Source organism: Rhinatrema bivittatum, chromosome 2, assembly GCF_901001135.1.
Source record: "Rhinatrema bivittatum chromosome 2, aRhiBiv1.1, whole genome shotgun sequence".
Taxonomy (NCBI): Eukaryota; Metazoa; Chordata; class Amphibia; order Gymnophiona; family Rhinatrematidae; genus Rhinatrema; species Rhinatrema bivittatum.
Window position 1 is genome coordinate 137,172,263 of NC_042616.1, and position 20,412 is coordinate 137,192,674.

The 20,412-nt window shown below is 44.6% G+C and overlaps 1 protein-coding gene across 1 annotated transcript in view; it reads right to left on the minus strand.

The window, feature by feature from the left end:
* GAD2 (glutamate decarboxylase 2) overlaps positions 1-20,412 on the minus strand; it is a 159,190-nt gene that overhangs the window by 123,076 nt on the left and 15,702 nt on the right. The window contains exon 6 of the mRNA XM_029592613.1: positions 14,646-14,758. Within this exon, the coding sequence (XP_029448473.1) occupies positions 14,646-14,758 (113 nt within the window). The remainder of the gene's footprint in view (positions 1-14,645; positions 14,759-20,412) is intronic.

Genomic DNA, 20,412 nt, shown 5'->3' on the forward strand with positions numbered 1-20,412 from the left:
CATTTCTATCTTCATATTGCCTCATTTGCACACTCACTGAAACAAATATTTACTCTAGTTCCATAGGAAACAATGGGGAAACACAAACACAAATGCTTTTTAGTCAGAAAACAAACTGCCAATGTCTTAGCAACTGTCAGAACAATTGGAATTGATGACATTCAAAATGAACATAAAAACATACATAAGAACATAAGATATGCCATAATGGGTCAGACCAAAAGTACATCAATCCCAGAATCCTGTTTCCAACAGTGGCCATTCCTTGTCACAAGTACTGGCAAGTACCTAAACATTAAATAGATCCCATGCTACTAATGCCGGCAACAAGTAATAGCTATTCCCTATTGGTTAAAAGCAATTTATAGACTTCTCCTCCAGGAACTTACTAAACCATTTGTAAACCCAGCTATACTAAATGCCTTAACCACATCCTCTGACAATGAACTCCAAAGCTCAATTGTGCGTTGAGTGAAAAGACATTTCCTCTGATTTGATTTAAATGTGCAACTTCTTAACTTCATGGAGAGGCCCCTAGTCTTTGTATTATCTACAAGAGTAAATAACCAATTCAGATTTACCTGTTCAAGTCCTTTCATGATTCTGAAGACCTCTATCATATCCCCCCTCAGTCGTCTCTTCTCCAAGTTGAACAGCCTTAACCTCTTTAGCCTTTGCTCATAGGGGACCCGTTCCATGCCCTTTATCATTTTGGTCGCCCTTCTCTTTACTTTCTCTAGTGCAACTATGTTCTTTTTGAGATGCGGCAACCAGAATTGCCCACAGTATTCAAGGTGTGGTCTCACCATGGAGCAATACAAAGCCATTAGGACATCCTCCGTTTTATTTGCAATTCCCTTCCTAATAATTCTAAACATTCTGTTTGCTTTTTAGACAGCCACAGCACACTTATCCGATGATTTCAATTTAATGTCAACTATGATGCCCAGATCCTTTTCCTGGGTTGTAACTCCTAATATGGAACCTAACATCGTAAAACTACAGCATGGGTTATTTTTCCCTATATGCATCACCTTGCATGTGTCCACATTAAATTTCATCTGCCATTTGGAAGCCCAATCTTCCAGTCTAACAAATTCCTCCTGCAATTTAACACAATCCACTTGTAATTTAACTACTCTGAATAATTAAGTGTCACCTGCAAATCTGATAACCTCACTCATTGTACCCCTTTCCAGATAATTTATAAATATATTAAAAAGCACCAGTCCAAGTAAAGATCCCTGAGACACTCCACTTTTTGTCTTTTTCCACTGTGAAAACAGACCATGTCTTTTAACCAGTTTGTAATCCACAAAAGGACATCGCCTCCTATCCCATAACTTTAAGTTTCTTAGAAGCCTCTCATGAGAGGCTTTATCAGAAGCCTTCTGAAAATCTAAATACACCACATTTACCAGTTCATCTTTATCCACATGTTTATTCATGCCTTCAAAAAAATGTAGCAGATTTGTGAGGCAAGACTTCCCTTGGGTAAATCCATGCTGGTTGATTTTATTCTTTATAATAGTTTACTTTCCATGATTTTTTTCTCAGCACTGATATCAGGCTCACCAGTCTATAGTTTCCTGGATCATTTCTGGAGCTCTTTTTAAATATCGGGTTACATTGACCACCTTACAGTCTTTAGGTACAATGGATGATTTTAATGAGAGGCTATAAATTACTTCTAATAGGTCTGAAATTTCATTTTTTAGTTCTTTCAGAACCCTGAGGTGTATAACATCTGGTCCAGGTAATTTGTTGCTCTTCAGTTTGTCAATGGGGCCTACTACATCTTCCAGGTTCGCTATGATTTGGGTAATTTCATCTAAATCGTCACCTTTGAAAACTGTCTTTGGAACAAGTATCTCCCCAACATCTTCATCAGTAAACACTGAAGCAAAGAATTAATTTAGTCTTTCCATGATGGCCTCATCTTCCCTAAGTGCCTCTTTAACCCCCCCATCATCTAATGGTCCAAACAACCCCCTCATGGGCTTCCTGCTTCCAATATATTTAATAAAGTTTTTATTATGACTTTTTGGCTCTATGACTAACTTCTTTTCAAATTCTCTCTTGGTCTAACTTAGCAATGTTTTACATTCAACTTGCCAATGCTTATGCTTTTTCCTATTTTCTTCAGATGGATCCTTCTCCCAGTTTTTGAAGGAAGATCTTTTGGTTAGAATAGCCTCTTTCACCTCACCTTTTAACCATACCAGCAATCGTTTGGCCTTCCTTCCACCTTTATTGAAATACATGGAATACATCTGGACTGGGCTTCTAAGATGATTTTTTTTAACAATGTCTACATCTGTTGTACACTCTTAACTATTGTAGCTGCACTTTTACATTTTTTAAACTATTTTATTTCATTTTATCAAAGTTTCCCTTTTGAAATTTTAGTGCTAAAGCTGTAGATTTACTTATTGTCCCTCTTCCAGTCATTAATTTATATTTGATTATGTTATGACCACTAATGCCAAGTGGCCCCCATTAACGTTACCTCTTTCACCCAAATCCTGCACTCCGCTAAGAATTATATCTAAAATAGCACCCTTTTTCATTGGTTCCTGAACCAATTGCTCCATAAAATTGTCATTATTCCATCCAGGAACTTTATCTCTCTAGCATGTCCTGATATTACATTTACTCAATCAATACTGGGGTATTGAAATCTCCCATTATTACTGCACTACTAGTTTTGATTCCCTAGTTTCTCTTAGCATTTTATTGTCCATCTCATCATTTTGGCCAGATGGACAATAGTATACTCCTATCAATATACTCTTCCCTAACACACATGGGATTTCTACCTATAAAGATTCTATTGTGCATTTACACTCAAATTTCAAAGCCTGGCATGCATAAATCCAGGGGATATGCAAATGGACAGGCCGTGAGGATGCTGAGCACATTTTAATAAAGACCCAGCCACGCACATATCTCCTAATATGTGCAGAAGTGCCGGGCTTGATGAAAGAGGCGGGGTGGAGTGGGGGTCGACCGGGACAGTAGCTATTAGGGCCAGTCCTAGGGGAAGTGGCGCATGGAACTTACTGCTGCTCAAAGGAGCATGTAAGTTCTGAAACAAAATAATTTAGAGTTATGGTGGATTTAGGGGTCATGGAGGAGAGGGAAAAAAGGTGGAAGGCTAGGTAGGGGGATAGGAAAGTTCCCTCTCAGTCTGCTCCTTAATTGGAGCAGACTGGGAAGGAACTGGGAAAGGCCTATTCGTGTCACCACAAATATTTTTTTAAAATCCACCCTTGCGCGCATGAGATGCCAATTGTCAGCACATGCGCGCACAGATATTAAAATTGGGCATTGTATGAATAACCAGCACAAATGAAACCTAGTGGACTGCTAGCCAGCACAAGTGACGTCAGACCTGAGAAAAAGATACTTAACTGGACTGATTTCTTGGAAAGAACTGCAAGGGCATCTGCCCTCAGCAACCAGGCACGTACATACATGCACAAATTTAATAATTGGTCATAAGATAAGGGGCAGGCAAACCTAGACACCTTTTGATTGGCTGAAGGTAACCCTTTATAATGCTATGCATGCACGGTAGATCACTGAGTAGGCTTGAGCGTACAACCATTGCTTTGTATTGCTTGCTGCTTCTGGAGAACCTCACGCATTTCTTCATAATAAACTTCTCACTTTTATGACTCTTAAAGCTGGTCTTTATTGGTCTTACTAGTCTGAGGTTTCAGCATGCATGTGAATGCGGCTATTGTATTTTATAGCATGCACACGGTGACGCACTCATGTTATAAAATTGGCACGTCTCTTGAAATCTACCCCTTAGTCTCTTGAAGGATGCTTATCCTGTTGGACTCTATGCCATCCATGACATAAAATACCAATCCCCCACCAAATTGCTCCTCCCTATCATTCAGGCCAATACAGTAAAGTCCGCGGGAGAGCGGGCAAATGCCCGCTCTCCCGGCGCGCACAGGCCACTCTCCTGTGCGTGCGATTCTCTATTCAAATGAGGCCCGGTGGTAAAAACAGGCAAAAGGAGGCACTAGGGACACTAGCGCGTCCCTAGTGCCTCCTTTTGGACCGGAGCAGTGGCTATCAGCGGATTTGACAGCCAACGCTCAATTTTGCCGGGGTCGGTTCTCGAGCCCGCTGACAGTCACGGGCTCGGAAACCGGACACCGGCAAAATTGAGCATCCGGTTTTCGACCCGACAGCCACCGGCCGACTTCAAATTTTTTTTTTTTTTTCTTTTGGAAACTTTCGGGACCTCCGACTTAATATCACCATGATATTAAGTCGGAGGGTGCACAGAAAAGCAGTTTTTACTGCTTTTATGTGCACTTTCCCGGTGCCCGAAGAAATTAGCACCTACCTTTGGGTAGGCGCTAATTTCTGAAAGCAAAATGTGTGGCTTGGCTGCACATTTTGTTTTCTGAATCACGTGGGAATACCTAATAGGGCCATCAACATGCATTTGCATGTTGCGGGCGCTATTAGGTTCGGGGGGTTGGACGTGCATTTTCGGTCCCTTACTGAATAAGAGGTAATGCTAGCATGCCAAAAATGCGCGTCCAATGGCGGGTTAACAGTGCGCTCCGTCAGAGCGCACTGTACTGTATCGGCCCGATTGTGATATAATTTGTACCCTGATATAGCGCTGTCCCATTGGTTAGCCTCTTCTATCATTTCTCTGAGTTGTCAATTAAGACTATTTCATCATTCACTACTATACACTCTAAATTTCCCATCTTATTTCTTATACTTCTGACATTGGCATACAGATATTTCAAAGTGTGGGTTTTTTTGTATTAATAGCCTGTTAGGGATAATTTGGAATAAGAACATAGAACATAAGAATATAAGATATGCCATACTGGGTCAGACCTAGGGTCCATTAAGCCAAGTATCCTGTTTCCAACAATGACCAATCCAAGTCACAAGAACCTGGCAAGTACTCTAACATTAGATAAAGCACAAGCTACTATTGTTAATGTTATGGTTTTGAGGTGTTGGGTACTGCGGTGATGGCTACTCCCACGGGGAAGAGCCCCATGAGGAACCACAGTACTAGGCTAGACTCTATACACGCAGACACAGAGAATTTGTATTTATTATATAGCTTGATGGTACTGCCCAGGAAGTGGGCAGCAGTGAGGTAACCCAGTAGAAGTAGTCCAGGGGTCCTCAGCAGAGGAAACCAGTCCCACACTCGAGTAGATGATAGGAGATGCAGAGTAGCAGAGGAAGGTCCAGGATGAAGACTCCGAACGCTGAAGCTGAAGGTGAGACAGACTGACAGGGTTAGTACTCACTGAAGTAGATAGCTGTAGTGGTGAAGATCCTAGCAGGCAGAAGTATTTCAGTAGTAGGCACCAGAGTAGGGAGAGCAGGCCCTCGAGGAGCAAGTACCCAGGTTAACGATGAACTACCCCGAAGGGCGTCAGGCCCGTTTCGAATCATGAGCCCATGTTAGCAATTTCTTTCTTAGATTGCAGGGTACAATGTCTTGCCTGGGGGTACCGGATGTGTAGCTGTGAGAATCACTCTCTTCAGGTCAATGATATCCTGGCGTTAATCAGGTATGTCCTCTGAGAGGAAAGAGCGAGATAATGCGTCTGCTCTGACAATCTTGTCACCAGGGCGATATTTCAGCAAAAAGTCAAATCTGTTGAAGAACAGGGACCACCTAACCTGTCTATGTTTGAGGCGTTGGGCATTACGGAGGTACTCCAGATTTTTGTGATTTGTAAATAGTGATCTGATGTTGTGCACCTTCAAGTCAGGGGTGCCATTCTTCAATGCCATTTGTATTGCCAACAATTCTTTATCTCCAATGCCATAGTTCTTCTCCGCTGGCGAGAGACATTGGGAAAAGAATGAACAGGGGTGCAAGATCTTAGAATCAATGGGCTGGCTTAGCACGGCCCCTACACCTACATCAGAGGCATCGACTTCCACAATGAAGGGTCGCGTAGGATCCAGATGGCAGAGACATGGTTTGCTTGAGAAGGCGTCTTTTAACTTCTGAAATGCTGTCACAGCTTCTGTAGACCAAGTGGCAACGCTGGCTCCCTTCTTAGTCATTGCTGTTAATGGAACAGTCAATGAAAAGTAATTTTTGATAAAGGTCCGGTAGTAGTTGGTAAATCCCCAAAATTGTCTTAGAGTTTTTAGGCCAGTGGATTGTGTCCATTTTTTAATACTCTCAAGCTTCTGAGGGTCCATTTGGAAACCTTTGTTTGAGACAATGTACCCTAAGAAGGGCACGGATTCCTTATGAAATTCGCATTTAGTCAACTTGGCGTACAAGCGGTTCTCGCGAAGTCTCTGCAGAACTCTTTTGACATCTTCCTGATGGGATTGCAGGTCCTGAGAAAATATCAAGATGTCGTCTAAGTACACAATGACACATTGGTGGAGTAAATCACACAGAATATCGTTCATCATGTTTTGGAAGACAGCCGGGGCATTCCACAAGCTGAAGGGCATCACCAGGTATTCAAAGTGTCCATCCCGGGTATTAAAAGCTGTATTCCATTCATTGCCAGAGCGGATGCGAACTAAATTATATGCTCCTTTGAGGTCAAGCTTGGAAAATATCTTGGCTCCCTGTAACCTGTCAAATAGCTCCGAGATGAGTGGTAAAGGGTAGCGGTCCTTTATGGTGATTTCATTCAGATCTCTGTAGTCAATGCATGGACATAATGCTCCGTCCTTCTTCCCCACGAAGAAAAATCCTGCGCCGGCAGGAGGCTTGGAAGGTCTTATGAAGCCTTTATGGAGATTCTCCTGGATGTACTCTGACATCACTTTATTCTCCACTATAGAGAGGGGGTAGACCCTTCCTTTGGGTGGTTCCGTATTTGGCTTCAAATTAATTGCGCAGTTGTATGATCTGTGTGGAGGCAACACATCAGCAGCTTCTTTTGAGAATACATCTTGGTAACATGCATACTGAGAAGGCAACCCAGGCAACAATGGGGTAGTTGGCATGCATGGTATTGGAGAGCATCAAGCATCAAGCACTTGCCATGACAATCTGGACCCCAACGTGAAAGCTCCAAAGTGGCCCAGTTGAATTGTGGCATATGTTTCTGCAGCCACATTAGCCCAAGTACCAAAGGGTGCATGGCCTTCTTTAGCACAAAGAAGGAAATAATCTCTGTATGAAGGGCATCGGTACGTAATAGGGATGTGAATCGTTTTAGGACGATTAAAATTATCGTCCGATAATTTTAATATCGTCTTAAACCGTTATGGAACACAATACAATAGAGATTCTAACGATTTATCGTTATAAATCGTTAGAATCATGAGCCGGCACACTAAAACCCCCTAAAACCCACCCCCGACCCTTTAAATTAAATCCCCCACCCTCCCGAACCCCCCCCCAAATGACTTAAATAACCTGCGGGTCCAGCGGCGGTCCGGAACGGCAGCGGTCCGGAACGGGCTCCTGCTACTGAATCTTGTTGTCTTCAGCCGGCGCCATTTTCCAAAATGGCGCCGAAAAATGGCGGCGGCCATAGACGAACACGATTGGACGGCAGGAGGTCCTTCCGGACCCCCGCTGGACTTTTGGCAAGTCTTGTGGGGGTCAGGAGGCCCCCCCCAAGCTGGCCAAAAGTTCCTGGAGGTCCAGCGGGGGTCAGGGAGCGATTTCCCGCCGCGAATCGTTTTCGTACGGAAAATGGCGCCGGCAGGAGATCGACTGCAGGAGGTCATTCAGCGAGGGTTCCGGCGCCTCGCTGAACGACCTCCTGCAGTCGATCTCCTGCCGGCGCCATTTTCCGTATGAAAACGATTCGCGGCGGGAAATCGCTCCCTGACCCCCGCTGGACCTCCAGGAACTTTTGGCCAGCTTGGGGGGGGCCTCCTGACCCCCACAAGACTTGCCAAAAGTCCAGCAGGGGTCCGGAAGGACCTCCTGCCGTCCAATCGTGTTCGTCTATGGCCGCCGCCATTTTTCGGCGCCATTTTGGAAAATGGCGCCGGCTGAAGACAACAAGATTCAGTAGCAGGAGCCCGTTCCGGACCGCTGCCGTTCCGGACCGCCGCTGGACCCGCAGGTTATTTAAGTCATTTGGGGGGGGGGTTCGGGAGGGTGGGGGATTTAATTTAAAGGGTCGGGGGTGGGTTTTAGGGGGTTTTAATGTGCCGGTTTTGCGATTTTACGTTTTTTCGATTTTTTATGATTTTTCACGATTTTTCACGATATTTTACCCCCCCAAACGGCAACAATACGATTCCCTCCCCCTCCCAGCCGAAATCGATCGTTAAGACGATCGAGGACACGATTCACATCTCTAGTACGTAAGCTCACTGGTTCTGTAAGCACGGTTACTTCACCCAATAAGGGCTCTCCATGAATAGAGGACAAAAGTAATGGAGGTGTTATGGTAGTGGTAGGGATCCGCAAATGTTCCCTAGATGTTTCAAAATGAAATTTCCCCCTGCCCCAGAGTCCACTAAGACAAGGGTCTGGTATTCCAGAGGCCCACAGATTAAAGATACTGGAAGAGAGAGTAGAGGAGAGGGTGCAGTTAGACCTAAGAAGAGTCCTCCCACAGGACATAGGTCTGCCAGTTTCCCAGACATATAGGGCATGTTTGTACAGCATGACCAGCTTGTCCACAATACATGCATAGTCCCAACTTCTTTCGAATTTGTCTCTCTTTAGAAGTCAAATGACTGCGCCCCAATTGCACTGGTTCTTCTTCACCAGCAACAGGCTCTGAGTATGTAGGCCTGGGTACAGACTTGACACAAATCTCTCCATGAAGTGATCTTCTGGGACTCTTGACCTCTTGAACCTTGTTGCGAAGTCGGCGATCAATCTTTGCTGCCAACTTCATCAGTTCTGCTAAGGTTTCAGGCATCTCATGAGTCACCAGCTCATCTTTCAACCAGGAGTTCAGGCCTTCAAAGAAGAGGGTTTTCAGGCACCTAGGGTCCCAATGTAATTCAGAAGCCAACGTCTTGAGTTCAATGGCGAAGTCTGGTAACGGTTTATTACCTTGTTTTAGATGAACCAAAGTTGATCCTGCTGTCAATTAGTTATTTTTGGACAATACTGTGTTTGTTGCTTTTCCTTTGCATGCAATGTGTCATGTCACCCCTTACGCAACTAGCTTTTAGGCCCCATCACAATACATATACATATAAATGGAGCTTCGAGGAGAAGCATGGGGCCAACCATCAACCAGAAGGTGTACAGAAAGGAAAGAGTTTGGTGGATCCTCTTTCTCAAGTTAGTCCTTAGCAACACATAACATTTGTCCAAGGAAGCATGCACAGGCAGCATAGCCTATCTAATGCTCTCTGTGTTGACAAATGAAATGTAATACCTCTAATGGTCTTCAGCAGTCACAGCAGAACATCAGGAGTCAGAGTTAGCTTTAACTATCTCCCTGAACGGGGTGCCTCAGTGAATCCCAGTCCCAACAAACAGAGTCTGCACAAGTTGTTAGGCAGGTTACCTAGTTGCAACTTTATTAAATACAAACAGCTGCAAAGCAGTGTTCAGAAGCAGCTAATTCCCCTAACTCTCATACAATAGAATACTGCTACCACAGCCTAATTATAAGGTCACTTATATCTCTGATCCTCACACAAAACCAAGCTGTTCCCTTACTCTTGCATTGAACATCAGCACTTACTTGAGCATCATGATGAAGGGACATATAGTAAATAATAAGCAACCATGGATATATTTTCTCTTCTGCTCATATTCCTCCTAGGAAAGCTGTGCCCTACATAACTATTTGCTTCCACAAGTTAAAGGGATATCTACGTAACAATCTACTTAATTGATAGGGACCCAAAACCCTACACCCCACAGGAAATGTGACCCAGTAAGTAACTACTAGTAGGTGATCCCATATCCTTCCCTTACTGTTTCCTAAAGTCTTATTCATTGCTCAGGCATGATAACTGACAACTGATTGCTCAGATATATAACTTAACAAAGTGGAGACTGAGGTTGCTTGCTTGTCACCGCCTGTCTTACTTCTTGCAGCTGACTAACTTCAACCATAAGGAGATCCACTTATTACCATCATGTTGGAAAATCACAAGGGTATGGTAGTTTGTATAATGTTAATAAACAGCAGTTATGGTATCTTTTCTTAAAGACAGAGCTCCATCTTCAAGCAACCAAACACATTGCTATGAGGCACCTCAATGTGACAGATATATAGTCCAAGGTATGAATATGGCACATATTAGACAGCACATACTTTACTACTCCATCAGTCAAATCTTGAGAGCAATGATAATTTACAGTATCCAAATGTGCCACTATGAAATGCACTTAGATTCCCAAACAAGGTGGGTTTTCCAAAATTGCCCTAGTAATTAGCTATGTTAAAACATCTGATGTCCTTCTCTTAGCCTCCTTTCTCACAGAATATACTTTTCACAGTTAGGGATGTGAATCGTTTTTTGACAATTTAAAATATCGTCCGAACCTCCCGAACCCCCCCCAAAATGTCTTAAATTACCTGGGGTCCAGTGGGGGGGTCCCGGTGTGATCTTCCACTCTCAGGCCACGGGTATGTTAATAGAAATGGCGCCGGCCGTATGGCCATATTGCCGTATTGCAAAATGGCGCTGGCCGTATGGCTGTATGGCCGGCACCATTTTGCAATATGGCAATAAGATTCGAGTGCAGGAGGTCGCTCCCGGACCCCCGCTGGACTTTTGGCAAGTCTTGTGGGGGTCAGGAGGCCCCCCCAAGCTGGCCAAAAGTCCCTGGGGGTCCAGTGGGGGTCCGGGAGCGATCTCCTGCGCTCATGACATCGGGGGACAGGAACCAAAATGGCGCCGGCGCTACCTTTGCCCTGTCATATGACAGGGCAAAGATAGCACCGGCGCCATTTCTATTAACGCACCCGTGGCCCGAGAGTGGAAGATCACACCGGGACCCCCCCACTGGACCCCAGGTAATTTAAGACATTTTGGGGGGGTTCGGGAGGGTAGGGGATTTATTTTAAAGGGTCGGGGTGGGTTTTAGGGTTGTTTTAGTGTGCCGGTTTACGATTTACACGATTTAAAAACAAAACAAAACTGCGACGATCCGATTCCCTCCCCCCCCAGCTAAAATCGATCGTTAAGACGATCGATCACACGATTCACATCTCTAACAGCTATACTACAAGGAAGGGTCAGAACATCAGAGAAAAAAAAAACCCTCATGTCATGTACATGACAGGTACTATGCCAGAGCTAATAATGGCTAAGGTTTCAGATAAATAGAAATACAAACATGACTTGGAATACATTCTTCTAAAACAGTTAGGCATAGAGAGTTACGCCATCTTAACAAAACTAGAACCCCTTTATCTCAGTCATATTAGAGGCAAAGAAGCGAGGAAAGTGCACACACACATACATTTATGAAAAGGACATGTGCATACACCTTGCATGTACATTTACCCTCTATTTTATCAAAGTAGGTGTGCAATTTATATGCCAAATACTTCTCAGAAGAGATGTGAATCATGTGATCGATCGTCTTAACGATCGATTTTGGCTGGGGGGGGGGAGGGAATCTGATCGTCGCGGTTTTGTTTTTTTAAAAATCGTTTAAATCGTAAATCGGGGGAGGGCGGGAAAACCGGCACACTAAAACAACCCTAAAACCCACCCCGACCCTTTAAAATAAATCCCCCACCCTCCCGAACCCCCCCAAAATGTCTTAAATTACCTGGGGTCCAGTGGGGGGGTGGGGTAATCTTCCACTCTCGGGCCACGGCTGCGTTAATAGAAATGGCGCCGGCGCTACCATTGCCCTGTCGCCGGAGCCATTTCTATTAACGCAGCTTTGGCCCGAGAGTGGAAGATCACCCCGGGACCCCCCCACTGGACCCCAGGTAATTTAAGACATTTTGGGGGGGTTCAGGAGGGTGGGGGATTTATTTTAAAGGGTCGGGGTGGGTTTTAGGGTTGTTTTAGTTGCTGGTTTTCCCGCCCTCCCCTTCCCCTCCCCCCTCGCCCGATTTACGATTTTTGATGATAAATTGGGGGAATTCCTATTGTATCGCGCCTCTAACGCTTTTTGAAGATTTAAAATATATCGGACGATATTTTAAATCGTCAAAAAACGATTCACATCCCTGCTTCTCAGCATCCGTAAGTATGTACGTGAAACCGCATGGTGCCTCAGCCACCAGCATTACATCTTTAGCCACCGTGACTATATCCTCAGCCACATACACTCTCCAAATCCAGGCACACACATCCTGAAGCACACAAACCTACAGAAAACAAGAAAGCAAATACACCCTGAGGCACACTGAGTAACAAACAGAAAAGACAGATACACAGAGAAGCACCCACAAAAATGACAAGAGAAGCACAGAAGCAGCAGACAGATAATTACAAAAAGTCACAATTCTTCCATACCCAACACAACTCCAAATATTTTCAAACTCCCACCAATCTATAGCACTAACCACCACTCAAAGCACCAGGTGAAAAAGACAAATAAGGTTTAAATTCCATGGCTTAAATAGCAGGCATAAAAGCATCCATTCCTGTCTGACGATGTATATATGCACTCTGTTTATAAAGTATGTAAATATGCAGGTACATGAAACCCCACCCTGGAATGTCTTTGAACACTCTCTTTGTATACGCACACATTTCCATGGGTCAACTAAGAGTATGCATGCCCTCCCACTTTTCTGAAAATTGGCTTTCTCTGCAGACAGGCTACTTATATGCTGATTTTACATGCACAACCCCCATGTAAGTCTTTGAAAAATACCTCCTAAGTGTTATTTTATCATGCACATAACATGTTTTGTACATGAAAGCTCAAATCTTTCTAGCACAGGTTTTTAGTACATAGCTCCTTTGGGTGATTTTTCCTAGGTCTAGGGATGTGTGTGTGTGCATGAGTGCTGCATCTGAATGCAGGAGTTTGAGAGCATTTGCACAAGTTAAGGTTCTGAGTTATGGCGAGAAAGCAAATGTGACGATTGAGTGATGAGGTGCTTGTGCAATAGGTAGCTGTCTAGAAAAGCCACTTTTCTACAGACAAGTGCCACTCTGTTCAGCAGAAAAAAAAACATCTCCATATGGGATTATTTTGTGGCTTTTATGATACTTTTTTCCAGTTCTATTACAATGAGATCAGGTAGAATAACAAGAACTGCTGTGACATGGGCTGAGTCCTGTATTTTTCCTCACTGAAGCTTCTGTTATTTTAAAGCTCATCAGATTGTATTCCTACCTTGCAAGAAAAACTGCCTCTTCTCATTTCATTTAATACTAGAGATGTGAATCGTGTTCTCGATCGTCTTAACGATCGATTTCGGCTGGGAGGGGGAGGGAATCGTATTGTTGCCGTTTGGGTGTGTAAACTATCGTGAAAAATCGTTAAAATCGTGAGCCGGCACACTAAACCCCCCTAAAACCCACCCCGACCCTTTAAATTAAATCCCCCACCCTCCCGAACCCCCCCCAAATGCTTTAAATTACCTGGGGATCCGGCGGTGGTCCAGAACGGCGGCGGTCCGGAACGGCCCCCTCAATAGAATCGTGTTGTCTTCAGCCGGCGCCATTTTTCAAAATGGCCGCCGCAAAATGGCGGCGGCCATAGACAAAAACGATTCGACGGAGGAGGTCGTTCCGGACCCCCGCTGGACTTTTGGCAAGTCTTGTGGGGGTCAGGAGGCCCCCCCAAGCTGGCCAAAAGTTTCCTGGGAGTCCAGCGGGGTTCTGGGAGCGATTTCTTGCCGCGAATAGTTTTCGTACGGAAAATGGCGCCGGCAGGAGATCGAGTGCAGGAGGTCGTTCAGCGGCGGTCCGGAACCCCCGCTGAACGACCTCCTGCAGTCGATCTCCTGCCGGCGCCATTTTCCGTACGAAAACGATTCGCGGCAAGAAATCGCTCCCGGAACCCCGCTGGACTCCCAGGAAACTTTTGGCCAGCTTGGGGGGGGGCCTCCTGACCCCCACAAGACTTGCCAAAAGTCCAGCGGGGGTCCGGAACGACCTCCTCTGTCGAATCGTTTTTGTCTATGGCCGCCGCCATTTTGCGGCGGCCATTTTGAAAAATGGCGCCGGCTGAAGACAACACGATTCTATTGAGGGGGCCGTTCCGGACCGCCGCCGTTCTGGACCACCGCCAGATCCCCAGGTAATTTAAAGCATTGGGGGGGGGGGGTTCGGGAGGGTGGGGGATTTAATTTAAAGGGTCGGGGGTGGGTTTTAGGGGGTTTTAGTGTGCTGGTTTTCCTGCCCTCCCCCTTCCCCCGATTTACGATTTTTTAACGATAAATCGGGGGAATTGGTATTGTATCGTGGCCCTAACGATTTTTTGACGATTTAAAATATATCGGACGATATTTTAAATCGTCAAAAAATGATTCACATCCCTATTTAATACACAAAATGAATAGGCACAACAGAACTGGGAGGCAAATGCCTCTTCTGATTATGCTTCTGGGGACAGTACTGCGGCTGCTCCCAGATCTGTGCTAGCTTTCCATAAAATTCACCGACACTAAGCAAGTAAAATCTTCAATAATGATGTCTCTGAATTTTATAAATATGAACCTTTTTGCTCCTTTTCATTATAGGACATATCATAGCAGTTTAAAAAAAAAAAAAAAAAAAGAAAGCTTGAAGCATTTATATACCAGGTGAAAATATTCCGTCGCCACAGCCCCCTGGCCAGCCAATAATTTCTCTCATTTTCTTTAGGGTGACATATTCCAAAAGTACAAATACTGGAGCAATTTCATAGGTGAACCTGCAAAAGAAGAATGTCCACATGTTATTTAAGAAGCTAGCCAAACAGCAACATACCGGAAGAAATGGTTTCATCTGTGCATATAGGACTCATGGAAAATGTCGATGTGATCTATGGAGGATTGCATGTCAGTGGGGGAAGGAGAAGGAATTCACTGAGAAAATCTAAATCTAGCAATCCAAGAGGTCAATTTACTAAGCTGAGAATTTTTTTTTTTTTTGGAAAAAGTTTTTTTGCATGAAAAATTTAGAGAAAGGCCCACAAATGCACAAAAACATTAAAGTGTGAGCATTTTGCATGAAACTGTTTGAAAAAACACTTTCAGCAAACTTTTTTTGCAAAACTACACCTCACAGTAGTAAACCTTTGTGTATAGTGGGCTATGGGCAAAAGTTATTCAAATAGTGCATTAATATGCTGCTGCGATGCAAAATCATGCAAAGCAGCTCATTAATGTAGTATTTTGCAAAAATGAATGCATGAAAAAGGTTTGTGGGCCCATTTTCACAAATAAGAATAATAATTATTACATCTTGACATCATTGTATGGGTTAATAGACATTTTACATGCAGTTTTTTTCCCTCAGATTGTTTTGAGTTTGTAGTTCATCAGCATCTGTAGCAAAATTGTGCAAGATCTTTTTCATACTTTGCCATGGCCGGGAACTTAGCACATTCCAAGCCATGGTGATACACAAAGCTGACCCTGAAAGCAGTGATTTACAGAAACCTCCATGGAGATTAAAGGGGCCTCGCATCCCATGCAAGGTCCCATCCACTTCCCAAGTGTCATTGAAAGTCTCTGGTGGCCTTAGTGGCCCACAACCCAGGCCCCCAGATCTCACGGACTTAAAATGTAAAAGTTATACTCCTGTGTCGTCAGGATCCAAATCACTTCCTGACCTAAATCACACAAATCCCCAATTAGGAGTCCACAACCCCACCCCATGCCCCTCTGTGCTCTCAGAAGCTCACATAATAGTGGCAGGGAACTTCCAGGGGCAGCAGTGATACCCACTCACTCCTGTATCATTCATGCTGAGTTCCAAAATGATGCCAGCTGAGGGCTGCAACTTCTTTGCATGTATCAAAGGAGGGCTTGTTATCAGCTAGTGCCATTCTGGAAAAGGATGTGGACAGGGCAGGAATGAGTGAGGATCAATCCTGTCCCCAGAAGACTCCTGCCACTATGGAATAAGCTTTTCTGTCCAATTCAAAATCAATTTGGTCCTGCCAGATTCCATTCAATATATAAACATTCTATAATATTTGTGACAGTGACAACCTGAGACAAAATATAGGAGTAGCCTAGCGTTTGGAACAGTGGACTGTGAACCGGGGATGCCAAGGTTCAGGACCCGCTGCGACTCCTTGTGACCTTGAGCAAGCCACTTCACCCTCCTTTTCCTCAAACTTAGATTGTGAGTCCTCTGGGGGACAGGGAAATACCTACAGTATCTAAATGGAATCCACTTTGAAATGTCTGAAAGGGAATATAAATCAAAATAAATAAATAGAAACATCAGCAAGCAAAATAAAAGATGAAATGACAGCAAATACTCCCACTGTCAATGGTGGAAGTGGACGTCTAGTACTTCTCGCACCTGGTATGTCTCAGCTGTAATGGGAGTCTCTGTAGGATCTAGTGGTTTGCGATGAAACTTGGAAAGAATCACAGGTTTAAATAATGAGACATGGAATACATTATGAATTTGCAATGTAGTGGGAAGACATAGGCGATAAGATACCATCCCCACTCTCTCTGCCACTCTGAATGGACCACAGAATTTAAGAACCAGACGTCAATACGGTAACTGAAGGTGGATATTCTTGGTGCTTAACCAGACCTTATCACCTGGTAGGAACACCGCGGCTGGTCAGCGATGTAGTGGCTGCGGCACTTAGTAGTTTCTTCTGAATTGAGTTCCAAAGAGCATGGAGCTGTTGTGCAGTTAACTGGGCTGCCAGAGATGGAACAGTTACTGGAAGAGGTAACGGTGGCTTGAGTTGCATTCCATAAACTAATTAAAAGGGAGACTTCCCGGTGGCGGAATGAGTGTGATTATTATATGAAAATTCTGCCCAATGTAATAATGTTCCCCAATTATCTTGTCTCTCAGTTGCAAAGGTTAGGAGAAAGGTCTTTAAAGAGTGATTCATTCGTTCAGTTTGTCCATTACTTTGAGGATGGAAGGCAGTGGTAAGATTTAACTGGATCCCAAATTTTTTGCATAGCACCCTCCAATATCTGGATGTAAACTGCGGTCCTCTGTCTGAGACAATATTCAGAGGCAGACCATGAATCTGGAAGATATGTTGTGTGAAGAGTCAGGCTAACTCTGGTGCTGAAGGGAGTTTGGGAAGTGGAACGAATGAAGTGAGCCATTTTGGAAAAGCAATCCACTGTGACCCAAATGACCATCTTTTCTTCGGAAGATGGTAAATCATCCACAAAATCTGTGGCTAAGTGTGTCCAAGGTTCAACGGTATAGGCAAAGGTTGAAGAAGTCCCCATGGTTGACCTGGTAAAGGCTTCTGTTTCACACAGGAAGGGCAGGAGCTGACATGTCCTGCCCATACGAGGCCACCAATAATAGCGGGACAGAAGCTCCAATGTTCTTTCTTGACCAGCATGTCCCCCGGTGAGGGAATCATGAGCCCATGAAAGTACTTTCCTATGTAAGCGACATGGAACCACCGTCTTGCCCCCAGGACTTATGTCTGTGCTTGCCACGTTAACTCTCACTGGATCCAGGATGTACTGTGGTGACTCCTCCATCTCCTCTTGTTCAGTAGTATGGGACAATGTGTCCGCCCATATATTCTTTGTTGACGATCTATAGCGAAGGGAGAAGTCAAAGCAACTGAAGAAAAGGGACCAGCGAGCCTGTCTGGGATTTAGTCGCTGAGCTTGACATAAGAACTCTAAGTTCTTGTGATCTGTGTGGACAGTAATGGGATGTAGTGCTCCCTCCAGCCATTGTCTCCACTCTTCAAAGGCCAATTTGATAGCTAAAAGTTCCTTGTCTTCAATACTGTAGTTTTGTTCCGCTGCGGAGAATTTCTTGGAGAAGTATGAGCATGGAAGCAACTTCCCTTTACTGGAGGTTAAGAACATAGGAACATGCTATACTGGGTCAGACCAAGGGTCCATCAAGCCCAGTATCCTGTTTCCAACAGTGGCCAATCCAGGCCATAAGAACCTGGCAAGTACCCAAAAACCATGTTACCATTGCTAGTATTAGCAGTGGCTATTTTCTAAGTCAACTTAATTAATAGCAGCTAATGGACTTCTCCTCCAAGAACTTATCCAATCCTTTTTTAAACACAGCTATACTAACTGCACTAACCAAATCCTCTGTCAACAAATTCCAGAGTTTGTGCGTTGAGTAAAAAAGAACTTTCTCCGATTAGTTTTAAATGTGCCACATGCTAACTTCATGGAGTGACTGAGAACTGTACACACTGTGATGTTAGATGCATCTACCTCCACAATAAAGGGGCGCTGAGGATCTGAATGGTGTAAACAAGTGTCCAGCAGGAATGCCTTCTTTAAATCCTCGAATGCTTGGCAGGCAGCCATGGGCCACACTCTGGCATCAGCCCCCTTCTTAGAAAGGGCTGTCAGTGGTGTGACTTTGAGAGAATAATGAGTGATAAATTGTCTATAGAAATTTGCAAATCCCAGGAAGCGCTGTAGGGCTTTTATTTCCATCGGATGGGGCCATTCCTTAATGGCAGAGACCTTCTCTGGATCCATATAGAACCCTGTAGAGGAAATGATGTAGCCCAAAGAAGGGAGTGATTCCCTTTCAAACGGACATTTTTCTAATTTTGCGTAAAGGTGATTGTCTTTAAGGATCTGTAGCACTTGTCTTACGTGTTGTCAATGTGTATCCAAATCCTGGGAGTATATCAAACATCATCCAGATATACAATAACCGATGAATGTAGCATCTCACAAAGTACCTCGTTCATCAGGTTTTGAAAAACTGCACATTGCATAAGCCAAAAGGCATGACCAGGTACTCATAGCGCCCATCTCTAGTATTGAAGGCAGTTTTTCATTCATCCCCGGGACGAATTCAAACAAGGTTGTAAGCACCGCGAAGGTCGAGCTTAGTAAATATTTTAGCTCCCTGTAACCTGTCCAGAAGTTTGGGAATCAGGGGTAAAGGATAACGATCCCATTGAGTGATGGCATTTAAGCCCCTGTAGTCGATGCATGGCCTCAAGGATCCGTCCTTTTTCCCAATGAAGAAAAACCCCGCACCAGCGGGTGACTTGGACGAGCGGATGAATCCTCTGGCAAGGTTTTCAGTAATGTATTTGGACATGGCTTGTGTCTCCGGAAGAGATAGCGGGTATACCCATCCTCGGGGAGGAGTGGTACCAGGCAGCAATTCAATTGCACAATGAAACAGACAGTGCTGTGGCAGGATCTCTGCTTTCTCTTTAGAAAATACTTCAGAGTATTCTGCATACTGTGCCGGTGGTGTTATAACAGTGTTCATTATGGCTACACTGGCCCGTGACAGAGTGGCCAGGCAATTTGAAAAACAGTATGAACTCCATCTTGCCACTTGTAAAGTGTCCCAATGAATAACCGGGGAGTGTTGTTGCAGCCAGGGTAACCCTAGTACTATAGGGTGTACTGCTTTCTCCAAGACCAGAGAGGAAATCTTCTCAGATTGGAGTACTCCAGTCCGGAGTGTGATGGGGGCAGTGGAGACTGAGATACTTCCTGGCAGTAAGGAGCCCTGAATGGAGGTGATCCGAAGTGGAGGATCATGGGGAAGAACCAGTAACTGAAGTTGTTGCACCAAATCAGACAGGATAAAGTTCCCTTCTGCTCCGGAGTCAATGAAAGCAAGTGAGGAAAAAGGCCCTCCAGAGTACTCTAGGGTCACTGGGATGGTACATTGAGGAGCGGAATTAACACAGCCTAGGAATAGCTCCCCTGTGGCACTTAGGCTTTGGCATTTTCCGAACGCTCCTTACATTGGGCCAGGAAGTGACCTTTGCTGCCACAGTACAGACAGAGGCCCAAAGTGCAACGTCATCGTCTCTCCTCTGCAGTCAAAGGAGTCCTTCCCAGCTGCATAGGTTCCTCTGCAGGGGGCTCTGAATGAGAAGTCAAATGTGATGAAGGAGACATTAGAGGCCTAGAAAAAGCGGAAGCCAATGATACTTGTCTCCGCAGTGGACGACTCTCCTTCGCCCTTTGCTGCAGAGGGCAGTCAATTCACCTAGCCAACTCAATCAGACTGATTAGATCATCTGGAAGATCTCTAGCTGCCAGCTCATCCTTGATGCGTGCGGATAGCCCTTCCAGAAAAACACCACGCAAGCTGTCCTCTCACCATCCCACCTCCGTGGCCAGGGTGTGAAACTCTATCGCATAATCAGCTAAGGACCACGGACCCTGTTGCAGCTGTAATAGTTCCGAAGTAGTGGTAGACTGACGTGTGGGCTCCTCGAACACCTGTTTGAAGTTTAACACAAATTGCTGAAGATTATTCAACAGAGAGTCATTGCGCTCCCACATTGGGGAAGACCAGCTCAGCACTTTTCCATCCAATAAGGATAGGATTTAAGCCACCTTCATCGAATCAGAAGGGAACTTATTTGGTAGGAGTGAAAATCTTATATAG